This window comes from Centroberyx gerrardi, chromosome 17, assembly GCF_048128805.1.
Source record: "Centroberyx gerrardi isolate f3 chromosome 17, fCenGer3.hap1.cur.20231027, whole genome shotgun sequence".
Taxonomy (NCBI): Eukaryota; Metazoa; Chordata; class Actinopteri; order Beryciformes; family Berycidae; genus Centroberyx; species Centroberyx gerrardi.
The window spans coordinates 15,696,525-15,713,183 of record NC_136013.1 but is presented as its reverse complement, the minus strand read 5'-3'; the positions used below and the strand labels follow the sequence as shown (position 1 = coordinate 15,713,183).

The 16,659-nt window shown below is 45.3% G+C and overlaps 1 protein-coding gene across 1 annotated transcript in view; it reads right to left on the bottom strand.

The window, feature by feature from the left end:
• The window catches only part of LOC139931737 (latent-transforming growth factor beta-binding protein 2-like), an 82,966-nt gene that overhangs the window by 52,447 nt on the left and 13,860 nt on the right, over positions 1-16,659 (bottom strand). Inside the window, exons 3-4 of the mRNA XM_078289414.1 lie at positions 15,869-16,139; positions 938-1,194 (exon numbers count right to left, since the gene is read on the bottom strand). Coding sequence (XP_078145540.1) covers positions 938-1,194; positions 15,869-16,139 — 528 coding nt within the window. The remainder of the gene's footprint in view (positions 1-937; positions 1,195-15,868; positions 16,140-16,659) is intronic.

Here is a 16,659-nt window from a genome sequence, read left to right as displayed (position 1 = left end):
AATACTATTAGGTATTGGGCGGGCCTCCAAGCCCTTTATCTTTGGGAGAAGGTGTTCTGGATGTGTGTATGTGTGAGAGAGACAAAGAGAGCGCGAGTGAGAGAAAACGTTGTGTAATGGTGGGAAGCCGTTCAACAGCCGTTGCCCTGGTAGAGGGGTAAAAAACAAGAGAAACTTGGACAGCAGACAGCTGCGTCTGGTGCATAGTGGATCAGGGAAAGATGAGGCGGTGAAAGGAGAATGAAATTAGGAAAGACAAGGTCATGTTTCATGTTGTTGTGGGTGGGGGTGCCAGGGTGAAGTGCCTGTCATGTGGCAGAGGTGACGGTGCAGATTCCCAAAGATATCAAGGCATGTAACTCACACTCTCCCTCTCTCTCTCTGCCTGTGTGTCTTTCATACACAATCCACAAAAAGACATAAGCATGAAAGGAGCACAACATACACACATACATAAACATACACTCCGCACACTCCTCTCCTGCAGCTGTGTGGTTGTGCAGCGGATCGCCACTGCTCCAGAGCAGAGAACACACACACACATACACACACACACACACACACACATGCACATGCACACGGCTGGGATATCAAACGTCTGTCGCTGGTGTGATGCAAACCACTAAGGGGGTGGTGGGGAGCGGTGGGAGAGGGGAAGTGCAGCCTGGGTCCCTGCCAAGCGTTTTTTTTTCTGTGTCTAATGTTCCATTCAGCGATGACACCAGAGGATGTGTATGTATGTATTCTAGCCTCTATGCTTTGCGCCAAAATGGGCCGTGTTTGTTTTGACGTGGCTAGGGAGAGTGGAAATGTTAAGTATGCATGTAAAGTGAAAACAGATCCCAGTTTTGCAATATTCATCCCACAGTGTACAGTAGATACGTATATAGTCAGTAGGTACAGTAGATATGTAATGTTCGTTTCTGCTTGACTTTACCTGCTGGTGATAATGCATTGTTGAACTGTTGTCCATGCAGCTGGCTGTTGCTGGTGGGTCTGTGAGAGTTGGGGGAATGCCCATGTCTGTGTCCATGCCAGTTTCCGTGCTCAACGCCATGACCGTTGCTGTACCCGTTGCCGCTGGGCAGAGCGTTGGAAGTGATAGGCCCGGTGGACGATGGGTAGCGCTTCACGGTGCGGGAGGTCCCAGTCTGCCGCGGGGAGGAGTCGGGGGGTCCCCGTCTCACTTGGGTCCTGTCAGTCACATCATACAAGACATAAACATATGACCTCAGACTAAACTCACACATATATACACACAGATAGATACACCCACCAGCAACCGACGTGCATCACCGTGTAATCCATTTAAGCACGATCAACGTGTGTAACATAAGATACTATGCCTGAGAGAGACATGCTGTCTTAGGTCATAGCATTGCTTAATAGATTTTATAGATGAGACACCACGATTTGGACATAATTTGTTTTAATTAAATTAATAATATCATATGCTTCTTTAAGCATGTGTTTCTCAACTAACATCTGCTATAAGTCAGAGAGGCACGACCCTCACTAATTAATGAAAGATTCTGTTTGGCATTAAAGACATTTCGTAAGAGAAGACCATTCATCGCTGATTAACAGAAAATAAAGCATCCGGCAGCCAGTGGGAATAAGACTCACAATTCCCCGTTGGATTTGTGTGTGTGTGTGTGTGTGTGTGTGTGTCTGTGTGTGGCTGGTCTGTTTGTCTCAGAGATATGTGTGTGTGATTAAACAAATTAGATCTTCCCGTCAGGGCTACAAAACCTTTCCGTCACCCATTGTGTGTGCTTGACTAGATTATGAACTCCCTGTTCTGTTTGACTGGTCTGCCAGCCGGGGAGCAACATCCTGAGTGTTGCACAGGGCTAGAGGAAGTATTAAAGCTAGGGTCGGAGAACAAAGCCCGACCAGGGTTGCGAGAGGCACGTTTTTTTACCGGTGAGCATTTGATTTGGGTCAATTACTGACCCAGTGGTGTGCGACCTGGAAGCTGAGCTCATGTGAGCAGCTTGGGGGAGGCGCGTGCCTGCGAGACAGACAGACGGTCAGACAGCTCTACCTGGGCCCTCGGGGTCTAGGAAACCTCAGGGAGTGTAGGGATTCAGCCTTATAAAAAAACATCTGGATCTCACTGGTCTGCACTGACTGACAGTCAGCAGAGCAAGACAAAGAGGAACCAGGCCGGATAGATCAGAGGAACAGCTCTACAAAGCACACCTGCGGCCCCACAAGGTATTTGAGGCTGTAATCAAACCTCAAATTAGGAAATAAACCGTGCATTAACATTTATTACATGTGGTTTAAGCCACACACCGCGTATTTACACACACACTGAATCAGCTCCGCCGACCCAAAGGCAGACACAATGATAATCAGACAAACAAACACACGCGCACGCGCGGGCGCATGCACGTGCGCATAAATGCATACGTGTACACACACACCCTGTCCCAGCTGTGCTAGATGCAGCACAAGCCTCTGCATGTCTCTTTATTCACAGAGCACAAAACCGCATTCCTGCTGCCAAGGAAACAGGACAGTAAATGAGAAGGGGAAAAGGGAGACAAACAACATTTGATAATGGTCCGTCACGTCATCTCTTCAGCAGGCAGGCAGCACCTATGGCTGACAGCTGCTGACCCAGATCCTGAAACTCCAGGGCGGGTTCTGCGGATAGGAAGTGACACGGGGAAACTCGAGGTGCTTGTATCAATCAGCAGTGTGCTCTGCTGAGGTGGTAAGGGGGAACGGGAGGTGGTCAGCCCGTCTCCACCGGCCAGTCGCTGTCATGATGGGGTTTTTCCACTGCTGACAGTGACACCTGGCCCGCACGCATCCTGCCTCGCTTCCTAGGCTTAGCCAGATGTTACGCTCTCTGTCTCCCTCGCTTTCAATGGCAAAGCGACTTCCTCCCAGCATGAGCTCACCGCTGCCCTCTCCGCCTGCAGATCGCGGGGTGGAGAGGGCAAGCACGACTCTCGCTCCGCGCGTTTGATGTCATCATTAGGAACTTCAAGGCCCCGGCGATCCGACGAGGAGCGATTTCCCCCGCCTTGTTCTGGGTGACTGGAAAGCAATTTTGAAGACCTCTTCCAAGATTACATGAAACATGGTTTGAGAGACAGATGGAAAAAATGTTTTGGGTATCGAATGATGGCCATGCTATTTTAATTATATCACTGACGGCGCTGATAAAAGAGGGCTGCTGAATGAGCATATGGAACAAAGGCAGAAACGAGGCACAATGAAATTAGTGGAAAAATGTATAGAATTTATAGAATTTCCTCTTGCCTTCAACTGTTTTTCATAGCAGTGCCTGTTTGAGTCGCTGTTCACTGCTTCACATTAAAATGGCTTGAGCTGATTAAATACATTGCAGTAACAATGGCCCAAGAGAATCATTATGAACGCACATGACGTTGGGAATCGTGAGGCCAAGTCATAGTTTATCATGCAGACAATGTAATTACATAAAGCACATGCACCTGCGTACAGCATGTGGCTTGTCTGTGCAGTTCATGACATGCATTGTTTCATGTTAAGAACATGTGCTCAAGAAATGTATTCACTGCTCATGTGAGTCCAAATAAGTGATCAAAGCATCAGTTTACATCTGATAGCAAAGGAGAACTCTTAACTAAGATATAAAGTCATTGGCACTGTCCGCTTTCACTCATCATTCATTTCACATGTGCGGAGGGCAATTAGAAGTAAATCTATCACATTTGAGGAAATTACAAATCATGGTGATAGCCAAGAATCTACACTGTGCAAGAAACAACACTGCAAGGCTTCCAACGCATTACAAAAGTATAACTTGGCACCGCGTCGCTATGTGTCTTTGAACTCATCACAGCATTACGACATATGAATATTAGCTCTGTTGAAGGCCTGACAGGCAGCGTGAATGGCAGTTCCAGCCACGCCCTTTGACCCAGATGAGCTGGATCAGGAGGCGGTTTGGGGCACAAACAGCACATGGTCCAGCCTTGTGAAAACACGGGCCAGGACCAAGAGCTGGAGGTCCGTCAAGAAGGGGCAAAACAAACCCTCTGATCTCCGAGCCTTCTGCTGATGCTGTATCTCATAAACCGTGTTGTTAATAGAACCCAGAGAATAACACTGCCAAGCAAAATGCTAGGTACACTTTGAAGACGGAGGGGGAAGTGCGGCTTCTGTAGAGACATTCTGTGAGGTGGCTTTGTGAGAGTGCCAGGACACCCTCGCACCGGGGGCTCGGAAAACACCACTTCCCATCAGCCCAGTGGTGAATGTGTTGTTTCTGTAAGTTGCCCGTTGGAAAACAGCAGCCATTAAGCCAGGCCCCAGATTCTCTATTTGTCTGATGGTCCTGTTCACACCAAACACACACACACACACACACACACACACACACACACACGACTGACCCAGTTCCTGAGGAATTGTTTACATCTGAAACCACCTCCATACCCCACTCTGCATTACGGGCCCAGAACACTGTTTATCTGAAGCGCTATACAGTATCGTATAGGCAACAGCTGATTCATTCACGACCAAATGTTCAGTATCTCCTGACGTGCGTTCTTCTATCTTCTATCTCTCCAAATCTCCACATGAAATAAATCATATTTGTCAGCTAAGACTAATGTGTTTCAAACAGAGAATCTAGTTTTCTAGGGCTTAGGATGCCAAGTGGCTTGGAAAGAGGGACAGCACTGTGATATTAAACAGTTTTTCACCGGCTCTCTCGGCACTTGAAGCTTCGCACAACTCTACCTTGGCAAAGCTCATTTTTCATCTTGATTTGTTTGAGAATACCAAAGTCCGAACCCACATCTAATGGCTTGGACTGTTGGCTTATGGCAGCTAATGCAGAAAATAGACTGATATGAAGAGCTTGTCTGGATGTTGGATGGAGCCATTTGGCTTTGAACAGACTGTCTAAACAAGACCGTCTGACAGCAGGCAGAAGTGTCTGGCATGAGCATCCCAGTCTGGGTCACACCACACGACCCAGCAGCTCCCAGCTTTGTCGCCTTGCCCTGTCAAAGCGCTCTTTGTGTCGGGCCCTTATATTTAGCATTGCACTGGACATGACCTCCAGAAAGGCGAGTGGCAATCCTCTGGAACCATCTATAGGTTTGCGGCCAATCAACGGCAGAGCTGCTCTATCCTGCTCAGGAAAATCAACACCTTATTATTCTCTCTATTTAAACAAAATGTTTAATGGCTCCATTTAAACCTTTCCAGCAGGGAGCCTCGTCCAAAAATCCCCGTATTACATAAGAGTTGCTCATAATTAGGGCAATTTGAAGGCTACTTGGTAAATGGGAAAGTAAATGATGGCCATCAAAGACCAAGTGTAAATCCAAGTTTACACACATTTATCTCATTCAGAGGAAGTGTAAGGGAGCATTGTTCATTTCATAGCTGGAGTCTGAATATGCAGATCATCAGTCTAATTTGGAGGAACAACAGAAATCTGGAAAATGGGCTAATTGTTACTGAACTGTGCAAACAATAGCTCAAACAATGAAAACGTTGTACTACTCAGTCATTGCAAACACTCTTGGCAACAAAGGAAGAGAAGACTTATGAGTGCAGCCTACTTGTGCACTCAAAAAAAGAGAGTGGAGCACTGTGGGCTATACAGAGCACTTTGTGGGGTGTACAAACAATTTTTGGATGCAACAAAGCAAACTGGCGTCATTCCAAAGCAAGTGCTCCCTCACAAATCAACGATAAAGAGATGGAGATTTGGATGCAGATTGTATGATATAAGAAAAAAGCATCCGTCCAAAAGAGTTTGCAAAAAAAATACATCTGACAGGAAGAGGCACTACTATAGCACTTAAACTCGGAGGTAACCTGAAATGGACAGAAATGCTGCTCTTGAATTTTAAAGTTAAGGATGTGTAGTGAGGAATGTTGTTGAACAGACGGCTCTATAGCAGATGTTGCTCCACAATTCACAGACTAAAGCTTGCAGACAGGGAAGCAGGGCGCAGACTGTTACAACTAGGCCCAGGAGGTGTTATTCAAGAACATTAGCAAAGACATACACACTTGACTCTTGTTAATGTTTTGCTGTTCAAAGCCCAAAAGTCTTATGAATCTCTGTGACGTCCAAGACGAGACCTATGATGAAGCGAGGAAAATATAAAGTGTTCCAGACTATCAAGATGCTATCATAAGCTAGCTATGGAGTCCAGTTGCCAAATACGAGTTGTTTTCTTCAGAATTGGATTTAGCAAAAAGGAAACTGTTATATCTGATATTTGATAAGAAACTAATAACTAATTGGATATTTCAAGGTAATTTTCTTTTTACTTTGAGCAGGTTTGGTTATTTTCCCACCCTTGATCCAGCCGTCAAGTCCATCCGGCAAAGTAGGGAAAATTTTAATTGAGAACTTCTTGGGTCTTTGGTCTCTCTTCACAGTCTCTGTGTATTTTAGGAGGTGAAAGAAGTCTCTGCGGGTTGAGAAAGAATTAATCCTTTCTTACCCACCCAGTCAGTGCACCAAACCATCTGCACCACCAGTGGTCAAAAACACTGCGGTCACACATCTCATTCCTCAGGCTTTATGCAGAGCTCGCTCATTCATCATTCACCACTGAGGTCCCAGTGTGTTTCTTTCAATAAAATCTCGAGGTTTGATCCTAAGCATGCTACAATAAATATAATATCCCTCACAACCCTGAGGGCATTTTCATTATATTGTTGTTGTGTGTTCCTCATAGCAACAAGGTCAACCAATGGCAGGGAGGTAAAGTTTGTGTTCATTGGAAATCCTAAAATAACCCAAAACCAACCTCTGTCACATTAAAGTCTGACCTTAAATTACAGCCTGTTGTGAATGTTCAATTTCTGGTGGTAAACGCTAAAACCTACAGAGTCTCTCACGGCTGCTGCTGCAAGCTAATCCTGCATGTCAACCTAGCATTACATCATCATGTACATGCCATCAAAGAACTTTTGTTGATGCTTTTTTTAGAGAACTTGTGTTACATCTTCTGCCCTCAGCATTGAAAGGACATAAGGAGACAACATCATCAATATCAATTCACCATGCAGTCACTTTTTTACCAGAATCAGTAGATTCAAATTACTGGGAGACATTGTTTGCTAGTCATTATGTGCACCATCATAACTATTGTGCTCTACAGGAGCGGCAATAAAGCAGCTGAGGGAAGCTAACTGAGTTTTATGGTTGGCTGGTGATCACCGCCACCAAACCACCAATGAATGGGTAAAATGAATAAAATATTACTATGCAAACAGGCAATTTACAACTGATTTTATTTTTGGAAACAAACGACCGAGGCTACATGTCAGAGTAAACACCTCCTCAACCCTCAGTCATCTTCTAGTGTTTGATAAATAGTCAGAATTCGAAAATTTTACATAATGTTGACATTTTGATTGAAAACTCTTCAATTCAAAGTTGCATATGCTGGTAGTCCAAGTGACCCACGCTGTAAAATAAGAATAACAGGAGAATACCTAGTTACAGAAACAAATGCAGCGCTTTAACCACAAGCTTTTCTCCCCTAAAACAAGGGCAAGTTCTCCTCATATACATGGCTGTATAAGGCCAAACATCAGTGAGCAATTAAGCCCCAGTCTTTCTTTGATAGCATCTCTAGTCATTATGACTTGGATAATTGTGAGTCCTGGCAGAATATTTCCCCTTGTGAAAATCTGGGTGTGTCAGAGGGCTTATCGCACCAGCCGTGGAGGCTGGATTAAATCATGTTCTCTGTCTGGCTGGCCTTCCAGGAATCCTGCTAGTAGCAGCCAGGGCCTGGGTGAAATGAATTACAATGGGGTTAGATTGAATCAGAGAGCTATGTTGAACTCGCTCAATGCTAACTCCTATCACAGCTTTTTGTCTCCCCCAGGGGATGAGGCTTAGATTAGAGCAACAACTGAGGCCTAGCACAGAGTGGAAAGCAACAAAAAAGTTCTTCAGAAATTTATTTTGCAAAGACTGTTCTTTGGATCAGGCGAAGTGCTGCGCAGACAAATGAAGAGATGAAGTTCCACTTAATTTTCCAGGTATAAATTCACTCAGTGCCTGCATGAAAATAGCTTTTCAGGAAATTTGACCCCAATGAGGTCTGCCGTTGCGCTGTGATCAAACGCATGACTATTACCGTCCACGCAAACTCAGGCCAAACGCTGTGAAATAAACAGTTCCCTTTTTATCTCCTGAGGGCTATACTGGGCGACACCAGTGCCAACTTGTCTGTTTCCACCTCAGCACTTGTAAAATGGGGTATGAAGCTATAAGAAGCAGTCCAGAAAGCCCTGATCTGGATGGAAGCAAAGGACTGTGGTTGCTGTGGTTCAGGGGCCAGAATCAAAATGCCTGGAGAAATGGTGAGCTGAGAGGCCATTCAATACTCCCCAGTTTATTGTAGTTGCTCTGATCATTCACTTAGTAAAATGCCACAAGACAGGTCAGCAGGAAGAGACATTACAAAGTGCTGACTGACAGTATACCTAGGCTGGTCAGTGTCATATAACAGACAGTTTTCACAATAAGCCAAACTGGTGTTCCAATAAGAGAGGTGATTGAGGGAATTTTTGACACAGGCCTATGAACTCGGTTTGAAAAGCAATAAAAATCTTACAAGAAGTTCACTGAGATCAAGAGGGAAAAAAATGCAGACGAGAAGAAGGCCAACACAAAATTGATTTTCAGCGTCTGGATATGGTAAGAACTGACAAAAAATGCTTGCGTCGGGGGGATCAGAGCATGTGAGATGTGTATGTAAGCACTTACTGAGAAGTGCACCATAGGGTAGATGGGCTCACTGAGGGCTTGTTTGACATCTGACATTGCTGGCGCTTTTGGAGCTGGAAGTTCAGGTCTGCTCCACTGCTTCAGCCCACAGGAACCCTGCATCCTGACCTCTGAGTGGATTAACTGGTCCCATGCACAACCATACTGCTAATTCAGGCTTTCAACACCATGTCTCATATCTGGGAGATAGCCTGATTGATGCTGTCTCCATCTGCCTCAGCTCCGGAGCTGGAGGCTGCGGGGCATTCTGGGAGAGGCTCCTTCTTTTCTATAACTGCCGTTTTTCTCCCTCCGACAGCTGCATCTGTGCAGGCTGCTTGATGAGTAGGATTTGGCCGAGGACCCCGAGCCCGCCGGCGCTGCAGCAGAGAGTGTGTGTTTCCTGGTGGGGCTTTGGAGAGCTTGGCCGGGATGGAGAGAGAGAGAGACATATCTGTCCCACGCTGAGTTCTCTATGGTCCTTTGTTCCCTCTGGCCTAGCAGGAAGCCAAATACTCATGGGACTTGTTTGGCTCTGTGTTTGTAGAGGAGAACCAACCAACTCTGATTCCTGGCCTGGCTCGGTCAATATCGCTGTGTGTTAAGGTTCCTCCCATTCAAAAAAGCTGCGTTTAGACTCTATAGTCCATGCATATTGTGAAGTCTAATAGGGTACGGTGAGTGTACAAAACAGCAATGTAATATTTACATTATAATGATACATTTCCACCATCATATGTTATAAAAATACATTTCCTTGCCTTCTCCAAGTGCCATACCCCTACCTCTGTCCCAGCCTGTGGAGGGTTCACCTGAGGACAGGATGGCCTCCACAGCTGAGTCTGCACTCTGCCATGTTGATGTTAATCCTGCGTTAGCAGAGGTGCACAATGCCCAACACCAAGCCACGGCAGAGGATGTCCAGCCGTGTTCCGGAAAGCCCTATCCCATTCACATCACAAGTGAAAATGCTCACCGGGGACCAGGGTCAAGGGCAAAGGTCAAGTTTGTAGCATCAGCACACAAGGCAAACACGGCCGTCGCCCACAAGCGCCGAGCCGGTCGACCCGACCTCGTTCAAGTTCATTCCCACTCTGCCCACACCAGGGAAACAAATCACAGCTCTACACATGTGGTCATACGCTATGTTTCTAACAGAAATAGAGCCCTATTCAGGAGAGAGCGGCACGTAAAACACGTGGGAATTACCCAACACTGTTCCCCTCTACTCCACTTCAGCCCTCCTTTACTCCCCCATCTGCAGGCTTCCTCTGTTTTGGCAGCAGCAGGACAGGGAGACAAGGGGATGATTCTGGGCACTTCCTCTTTGATTAGTAAAGCAGACTGCCAGGTGGTACAGCAGGAAAACTTTCCCAGGCATAATGTTTATTCATTTATGTATATATATTTCTGAGTTTTAAGAACACACATATCGGATCAGAGTTGAAGGCATCAACAGTATTACAAGACCTAAAGCTACGATGGGATTTCGGGCCGCTCTTTGAATTTATTACCCTCTCAGCTGAGTTATGAGAGACTTGTTAAGCAGATTTCCACCGCTGGCTTTCAACATTCAAGATCATGTTTTACTTAAGTTTCTGCACTTCTGTTACACTCAATACCTCAAAATCTCCAGTGATCATTACCACCAATAACACTGCGAATAATAATAAAATAATATTTCTATACACATCAATAATCTGGCAGGTGCTGAGGTCACCTAGAGGATTTTGACAGTGGCCTCCGTCGGTGCTGGTGGTGTGGTTTGTCTGGAGTGGGAGTGAAAGCAACCAGTGATCCATGATTAACATGGAGAACTCCCACTATGACCACAGTTTCCTCTGAGAAACGGCTGTGTGGCTACGTGCAAAGCCTTGAGTCAACAAGCCACATAACCACCGGGCCTATTAGTCACCGGGCAAACGCTGGGGCTGATATAAGCAAAACAGTTACTGCAGTGAAAGGCATATGTATCACCCTCTTAAGGGTCATTCTGCTCCGTGTTACTAGGTGTTTTTTTTCTTCAACATCTCAATATGTCACTGGGTGTGACGGAATTTGTGATCAGCCTGTAGCAAATTGCCAGTTGAAAATCATATGGTAGAGTTTGCAAGGTGATTGAATGCCTGATCACGATTCCTAGCAGAGCTATTGCTTTTTTTAACACTGGAAAGGCCAAGCGACTGCTGTTTTGAATTTTACAATTGAAATATATCAGCTTTAAAAATGTCCCCCCGTGACTTTTCTTAGATTCACTTTCTGTACAAACCAGCGTTGTTAGATTTTCAAAATCACACGGAAATAGTGGTTAGAATTATATTTACCCTCCTTCAATTGACAGCTTATCAGCCCTCTCTTACACCCCCAAAATCCACTGGCCTTTATAGTTCATTATAGTTCATATTCAAATAACACAGACACTGGACCTACTACATCTTTATGGTCCAGTTCAAGAACCAGGACAAATTGAGCTGTATTCAGTCTGTCTGCACAGTTTTGATATCCAGGTAACTGCTGCTGGCTCTCCTCATTTTTCATTATGTAACAGTGGAGACCAGAGAGAAATGACCTTTGGAGGGATGACATGCAAACTGCACACACATCCTGCTCTGCCCTGCTCTGTTTCCTGCAGAGGACTGATGTCAGAGAGCAGTGGGGGAGTGTGTTTGATATGAAGGACCTGTAAGAGGCGGTGAATGCGTCCGACATGCGTTATCACAGTTCCAGCTGAGCCTGGAGTGGCCCTGAACCTCAGAGAGGGAGCTGACAGACCGGCTACGACCTGCAGGATCTCATGCTGACAGGGACAAACCTTTCACTACTGCTGCGCACGGCCCGCACAGGAAAGTCTGGGTTACAGTGAAAAGAGTTGTTCCACAGCAGGGGCAGCACTGGACACGGGAGAAACCGGTTATTTGTTTGCCAGCTGCATATAGGATGCACCCATTCTGAAGTTGGCCAGACCTTGGGAGGTCTCTGCAGCTGACTAGATAAAAGGAGAGGTGGAAGACCGGAGCTGGAGAATGGAGGAATACAGGGGAAGGGAGTAGGATACAGAGTTACTGATCCCGGGTCCCAGAATCCCAGTGAACGGGAGGCTCCTCATATGGTTTGTCCATCCCATCCAGGCTTTTAGGCTCAGCTGTCACTCAGAAATGTGCTGGATTCATTCAGCAGGATTATTCACTAGGCAGTTAATTCTCTAAAATAACATCTAAGGGGGCGTCCACCGCTCTGATCCGCTGTGTCTATACGTAATTTTCAATTCATTTACAATGAGAGGTGTCCAGTACCAGGGCTGATGACACGTCCATCTCTGTCAGATTTCAGAGGGATAGAAAGTTCAACTTTTGAACTTTGTCTGGACGGATGGAAGAAAAAGATCAACAAAAACAGAGATAAGTGCCTAATGGTAAGCGGTATAAAATGGCACTCCAAGGCATTCCAAGGGAAGGTATTTCAGTCAACTGTTATCACAGCAATTTTCTTGCTGGTAACCATGGAGACAGTCAGCTAAAGTTGAGATCCACTGTAATCAGTCTGCTGAAAGACTACAGAGATAGTACAGTAAAAACACTTATCCTCTAACAGGCTGACCAGACCACAGAACCTCTTTCCCTGTTTAATGTCTAATCAAAAAAGCCTGTCTGGCCACAGAAGTGTTAGGTGCTGGCCGGCCATAAATTGAGTTAAGCATCTTCTTTACCGGGATGTTTCACAGAGTGTCTCCTGAATATTCTCAAGTGCTGAAAAAAACAAAAAACCACCACAGACAGTTTGCTTCCCCCATCTGCTGCCTGCTGACTGTGTGCACACAGGCGGGTCTCATAGCTGTGGACTGGACCAGGCTGGACAGGGAGAAGCGGTCTGGACAGCCTGGTGCTTCTAGACTAGATTCTGGATTTGAAACTAGTCAGCCACCTCTTCATGCCCTTATCTCCTTTAGACAAGTCCCTTAAATTCTTCAGCTGGGCTCTTTCTCTCTGATTGTTTTCTCTCTCATTGTCATTCTCATAAACCCACAAAGCAACTATCATTTCTTTACTAATGCAATAACTACTCTTTTGTGCTCTCTCTCTCTCTCTCCCTCTCCCCCTCTCTCTTTCTCTCTCCCTCTCTTTCTGGTTCTTATGGTTTCTCTCTCATTGTCATTCTCATAAACCCACAAAGCAACTATCATTTCTTTACTAACGCAGTAACTAGTCTCTCTCTCTCTCTCGCTCTCTCTCTCTCTCTCTTTCTCTCTCTCTTTCTCTCTCCCCTTCTCTACAGTATTTCTTGTTCTTGGCGCAACTTGACAGGCAAAGTCAGTAACAAGGTGCTGCTGACATAACGAGCCAAGTCAGTTTCCAAGACAGACATATGTATTACTTCACACCTCCTCTGGTAGGGAGAGAGGGAGGAGGAATGTCAGGGTTTCTGTAAGAAAGCGGCCTGAATATGAATGCATGTATGGAGTGGCCTTTGTCCTCAGAGTATATAAGTGGCGGCAAGACCAACATGACAGTCTAATCTGAGCCCAGGCGTCTGTCCTCTCCACTCCTCTTCTTACTTGTTAATTGGTCCTTGGCACTGGTCTTGTCTCTCTATCTGTCTTTCTCTCTCTCTCTCTCTCTCTCTCTCTCTCTCTCTCTGACCTCCGATTGCTCATGCTTTCCTGGCCTTGGCAACAGCGGAGCCGCAGCCTGATATATGAGACCAAGACTTGCATCCACCACTTCTCCAGGGGTAACACTGTTCCACCCCGAAAAGATCTTTCTGGGCCCAGAGAATGTAGAACATTTGCAGAAGTTCACCAGGGCCGGGCTTCAATGTGCATTACACAAGCATTCAAAAAACAGCAATAACTGCCTGGAAATACACATGCAAAGGAGTAAGATGCTCTAGTAATTCTTTAAATGATGTTTAAATGAAGACATTTGACAGTTTAGGCAGAGCTTTTCTTCCTGTCTGACAAATTTCACAGAGGTCTGTGTTTACTTGGCTACATTTACCAATAATTGGATTAGTTGGAACTGCAAGCTTTGCACTCTGGCGGGGGGAAATGGTTCATCTTGAGCTTAATGGCACCTGTTGAAACCAGTTAGTCAGCTTGAGTAGAACCAAGAGAGATCAAAATAGTCATTGTAGGGGCATGTGTGACTAAGGAACACTGTCTGCCTCTTGCACTGTTAAACATGCAGCTTCCCTCTTTCTATTTGTCCCAGATCTGTGACTCAGGACGCAAAAATGTCCTGTGAGTCAAGAACAAAGACAACATATGCATAGCAACTGTGCACTTTTGATAGGTCTTGTTCTGATTAGAAGATTTATTGTGACTCCAAATAATGGTTTTGGGAAGGGGGAGGTAGAAAAACTCTTTTATGAACCATCTGCCAAAACATTCAGTAGAATTTCAACAAGCTACCACAAACATGTGGATGGCTTAGCCAGCATAATTCCATAACACCAGCAAAACACAGGATGACATAAGACCTTCACAATTAGCATGAGGAGCACCATAAATGTCAACTGTAATTGAGATTGTTTCAGAGGTTTGGTGGAGAGAAATTACCCAGATGACAAACTGGCTAAAAACTGAATGGTGACCTCAGTGCCCAAACAAATTATGGCACTTCAACTGACTGTGAGCGGATTAGAAAAGCATTGGGCCTGTGTCCAAAGTGGAGAACAATTTGACAAGATAAGCCTAAACCCCAAAGCAACAACAAGCCATCGCAATATTCCCGGAAACAATTATTCCATTTCGACATCCTTGATCAGAAATATGGTTCTAGCCATGATAAGCGATTAATCACACCATTTGGCAAAAAGGCTCAGCAATATGCTTAGGCAAATAGGAGGAAAAAATTATTTCCAACATGATTGGAACTAAAATAGAATGACGTCCCTGCCAAGAAGCCGAAGCCATTAAGCCTGTCTGATTAGTAGTCTTTGGAGACTTTGCCGAATGTGCTGAGAGAAGGCTTCGTCTGGGCAGTTGTCAAGCTGTGTTGGATACACTGGTAATCAGTTAGACCAACGAATCCAACAACAAACTGGATTTTTTATAATGTTACATAAAGTTCAAAGAAAATATACTACTCCTTCAAACCTGGTCTCTATTTTCATAGCAAATGGCATGAGTTAATGCCTCTGTCTGGCAAATCATGACTTGTTTTCCTCCATTTCGCTGGTTAACCTCCATGGATTCAAGCAAGGCTTCTTAACCCCCTGAGGAGTGAATGGGGAGCTGCACTTTTTAATGGTGAAGCAAATGCTCAGTTGGTTTGTTTAGTTCTTGTTTTACTTAGAGTGTATTAAATATTTAACATATGAACCCAGTCATCTGGTTTGATTTAATGCAATGATAAACACATCCAGCAATGAATAGCAGTGTAATGAACTACTGTGCAGTGTGTTTAAATAATATAATTTCTAATAGCTTAGTCTATCAGTTTGTTTGCTGTGAGGCTGGTTGTAATAACACTAATGGTAGCTAATGCAAATCTCTCCAAGACAAACCCCCACTTACACTAAGCCATGTTGACCAAAAAATATCTGATTTGAATTATATCTGAAAAAACAATGTCTTACTGTAGAAATAAGAGGAATATAAATCAGTTTTTATATGCACCTGAAAAGCAGCACTATTAGAATAAAACAGTATGTCATACTCAAGGCTTCACTATGTTCAAATGGAGCTGTAGATCACTGTGCCATGACATCAGGCCCAAGTCTTTAAATAAGTGTCTGTGGTTGCCATATCAGCAGGTCAGGCTGACATTGTAGATTAAACAAAACGGCACAGGAAATATAAATCCTGCCTGGAACTTTCTGCTCATATTAAAATCTCTTGAGTTGTCAGTGATCTAGCATCGCTACTTCAGTGATCATGACTGTTTGATGGCTGAGTGCTGTATGGACTCCAAACCAAACTGCAAGAATCTATAATCCTCTCGCTCACAGTATGTTGAGTGCTGAAAAGGCCCATCAACTCTCAGTTGTGAGTCGATGGGACTCCTTTCCCTTTCATTTGAGCCATTCTTACTTGCTTACTTGCATCACAGGATCCTAAGCTCTGTCTATCAGGCAGATGAAGCAGGAAGACACAGCTGCATCACTTACACAGAGTGGAGAGGCTGTCTGGTGGCAGCGGGCCGGGGGGTCTGGGCCCGGGACGTATCCACAGCCTGCCTTTCTGAGGGCCTCCTCCGCGGCTGGTCTTTCTGGAAAGGGTTGGTGCCGGGCTGCACGCGCCTCAGGGCCCCTCGGTCACGGATGTACACCTGCTCCGGGGCCACTTCCTCGCAGCGGGGCCCCTGGAAGCCTGAACGACACACGCAGGTATGCGGCCGGCTGCAGGAGCCGCGGTTCTGGCAGGGGGGCTGGCAGTCAGCTGGAAGGAGAGCGTAGACAGAGGTTGAGTTTTCAGCAGGTCACGTTAGAGCATGTGCCCCCTAGCATGAGGGAGCAGTAGCAGACATGGCTCTACCTGATCTCAGCATTTTAAAATGATTCAATCAAGGGGCCATTAGTTTTACGTCTCAGCCCTTGATTCACTTCTTTTTGTCCTTTTTCATGCAGCAGGGAGCCTGGAGGGCCTGTCATGTTCAATTTCTCTTGAGCCTTTAACTGCCCTGTTTAGTCTAAATGTATATGATCACTTACATTAAACCCTTATCCGATTTCTCGCTAAGGTAAAGCCCACTCCGGGTTCTTGGCACAGTTTAGTGCCGCTGGCATTTCTGTGTGCAGTGATTTCCTAGAAATACCTTTCGTCACTGATCTAGAACCCAATGTGTGCCTTCATAGTAACACAGGCAGCTTAAAAGGTAATAAAAGTAGAAGGTCATAAAAAAATGAGCAAATGGGAAAAACTGGATTCTGAAGGCCAATTGCAAATGGCTCACACTTCA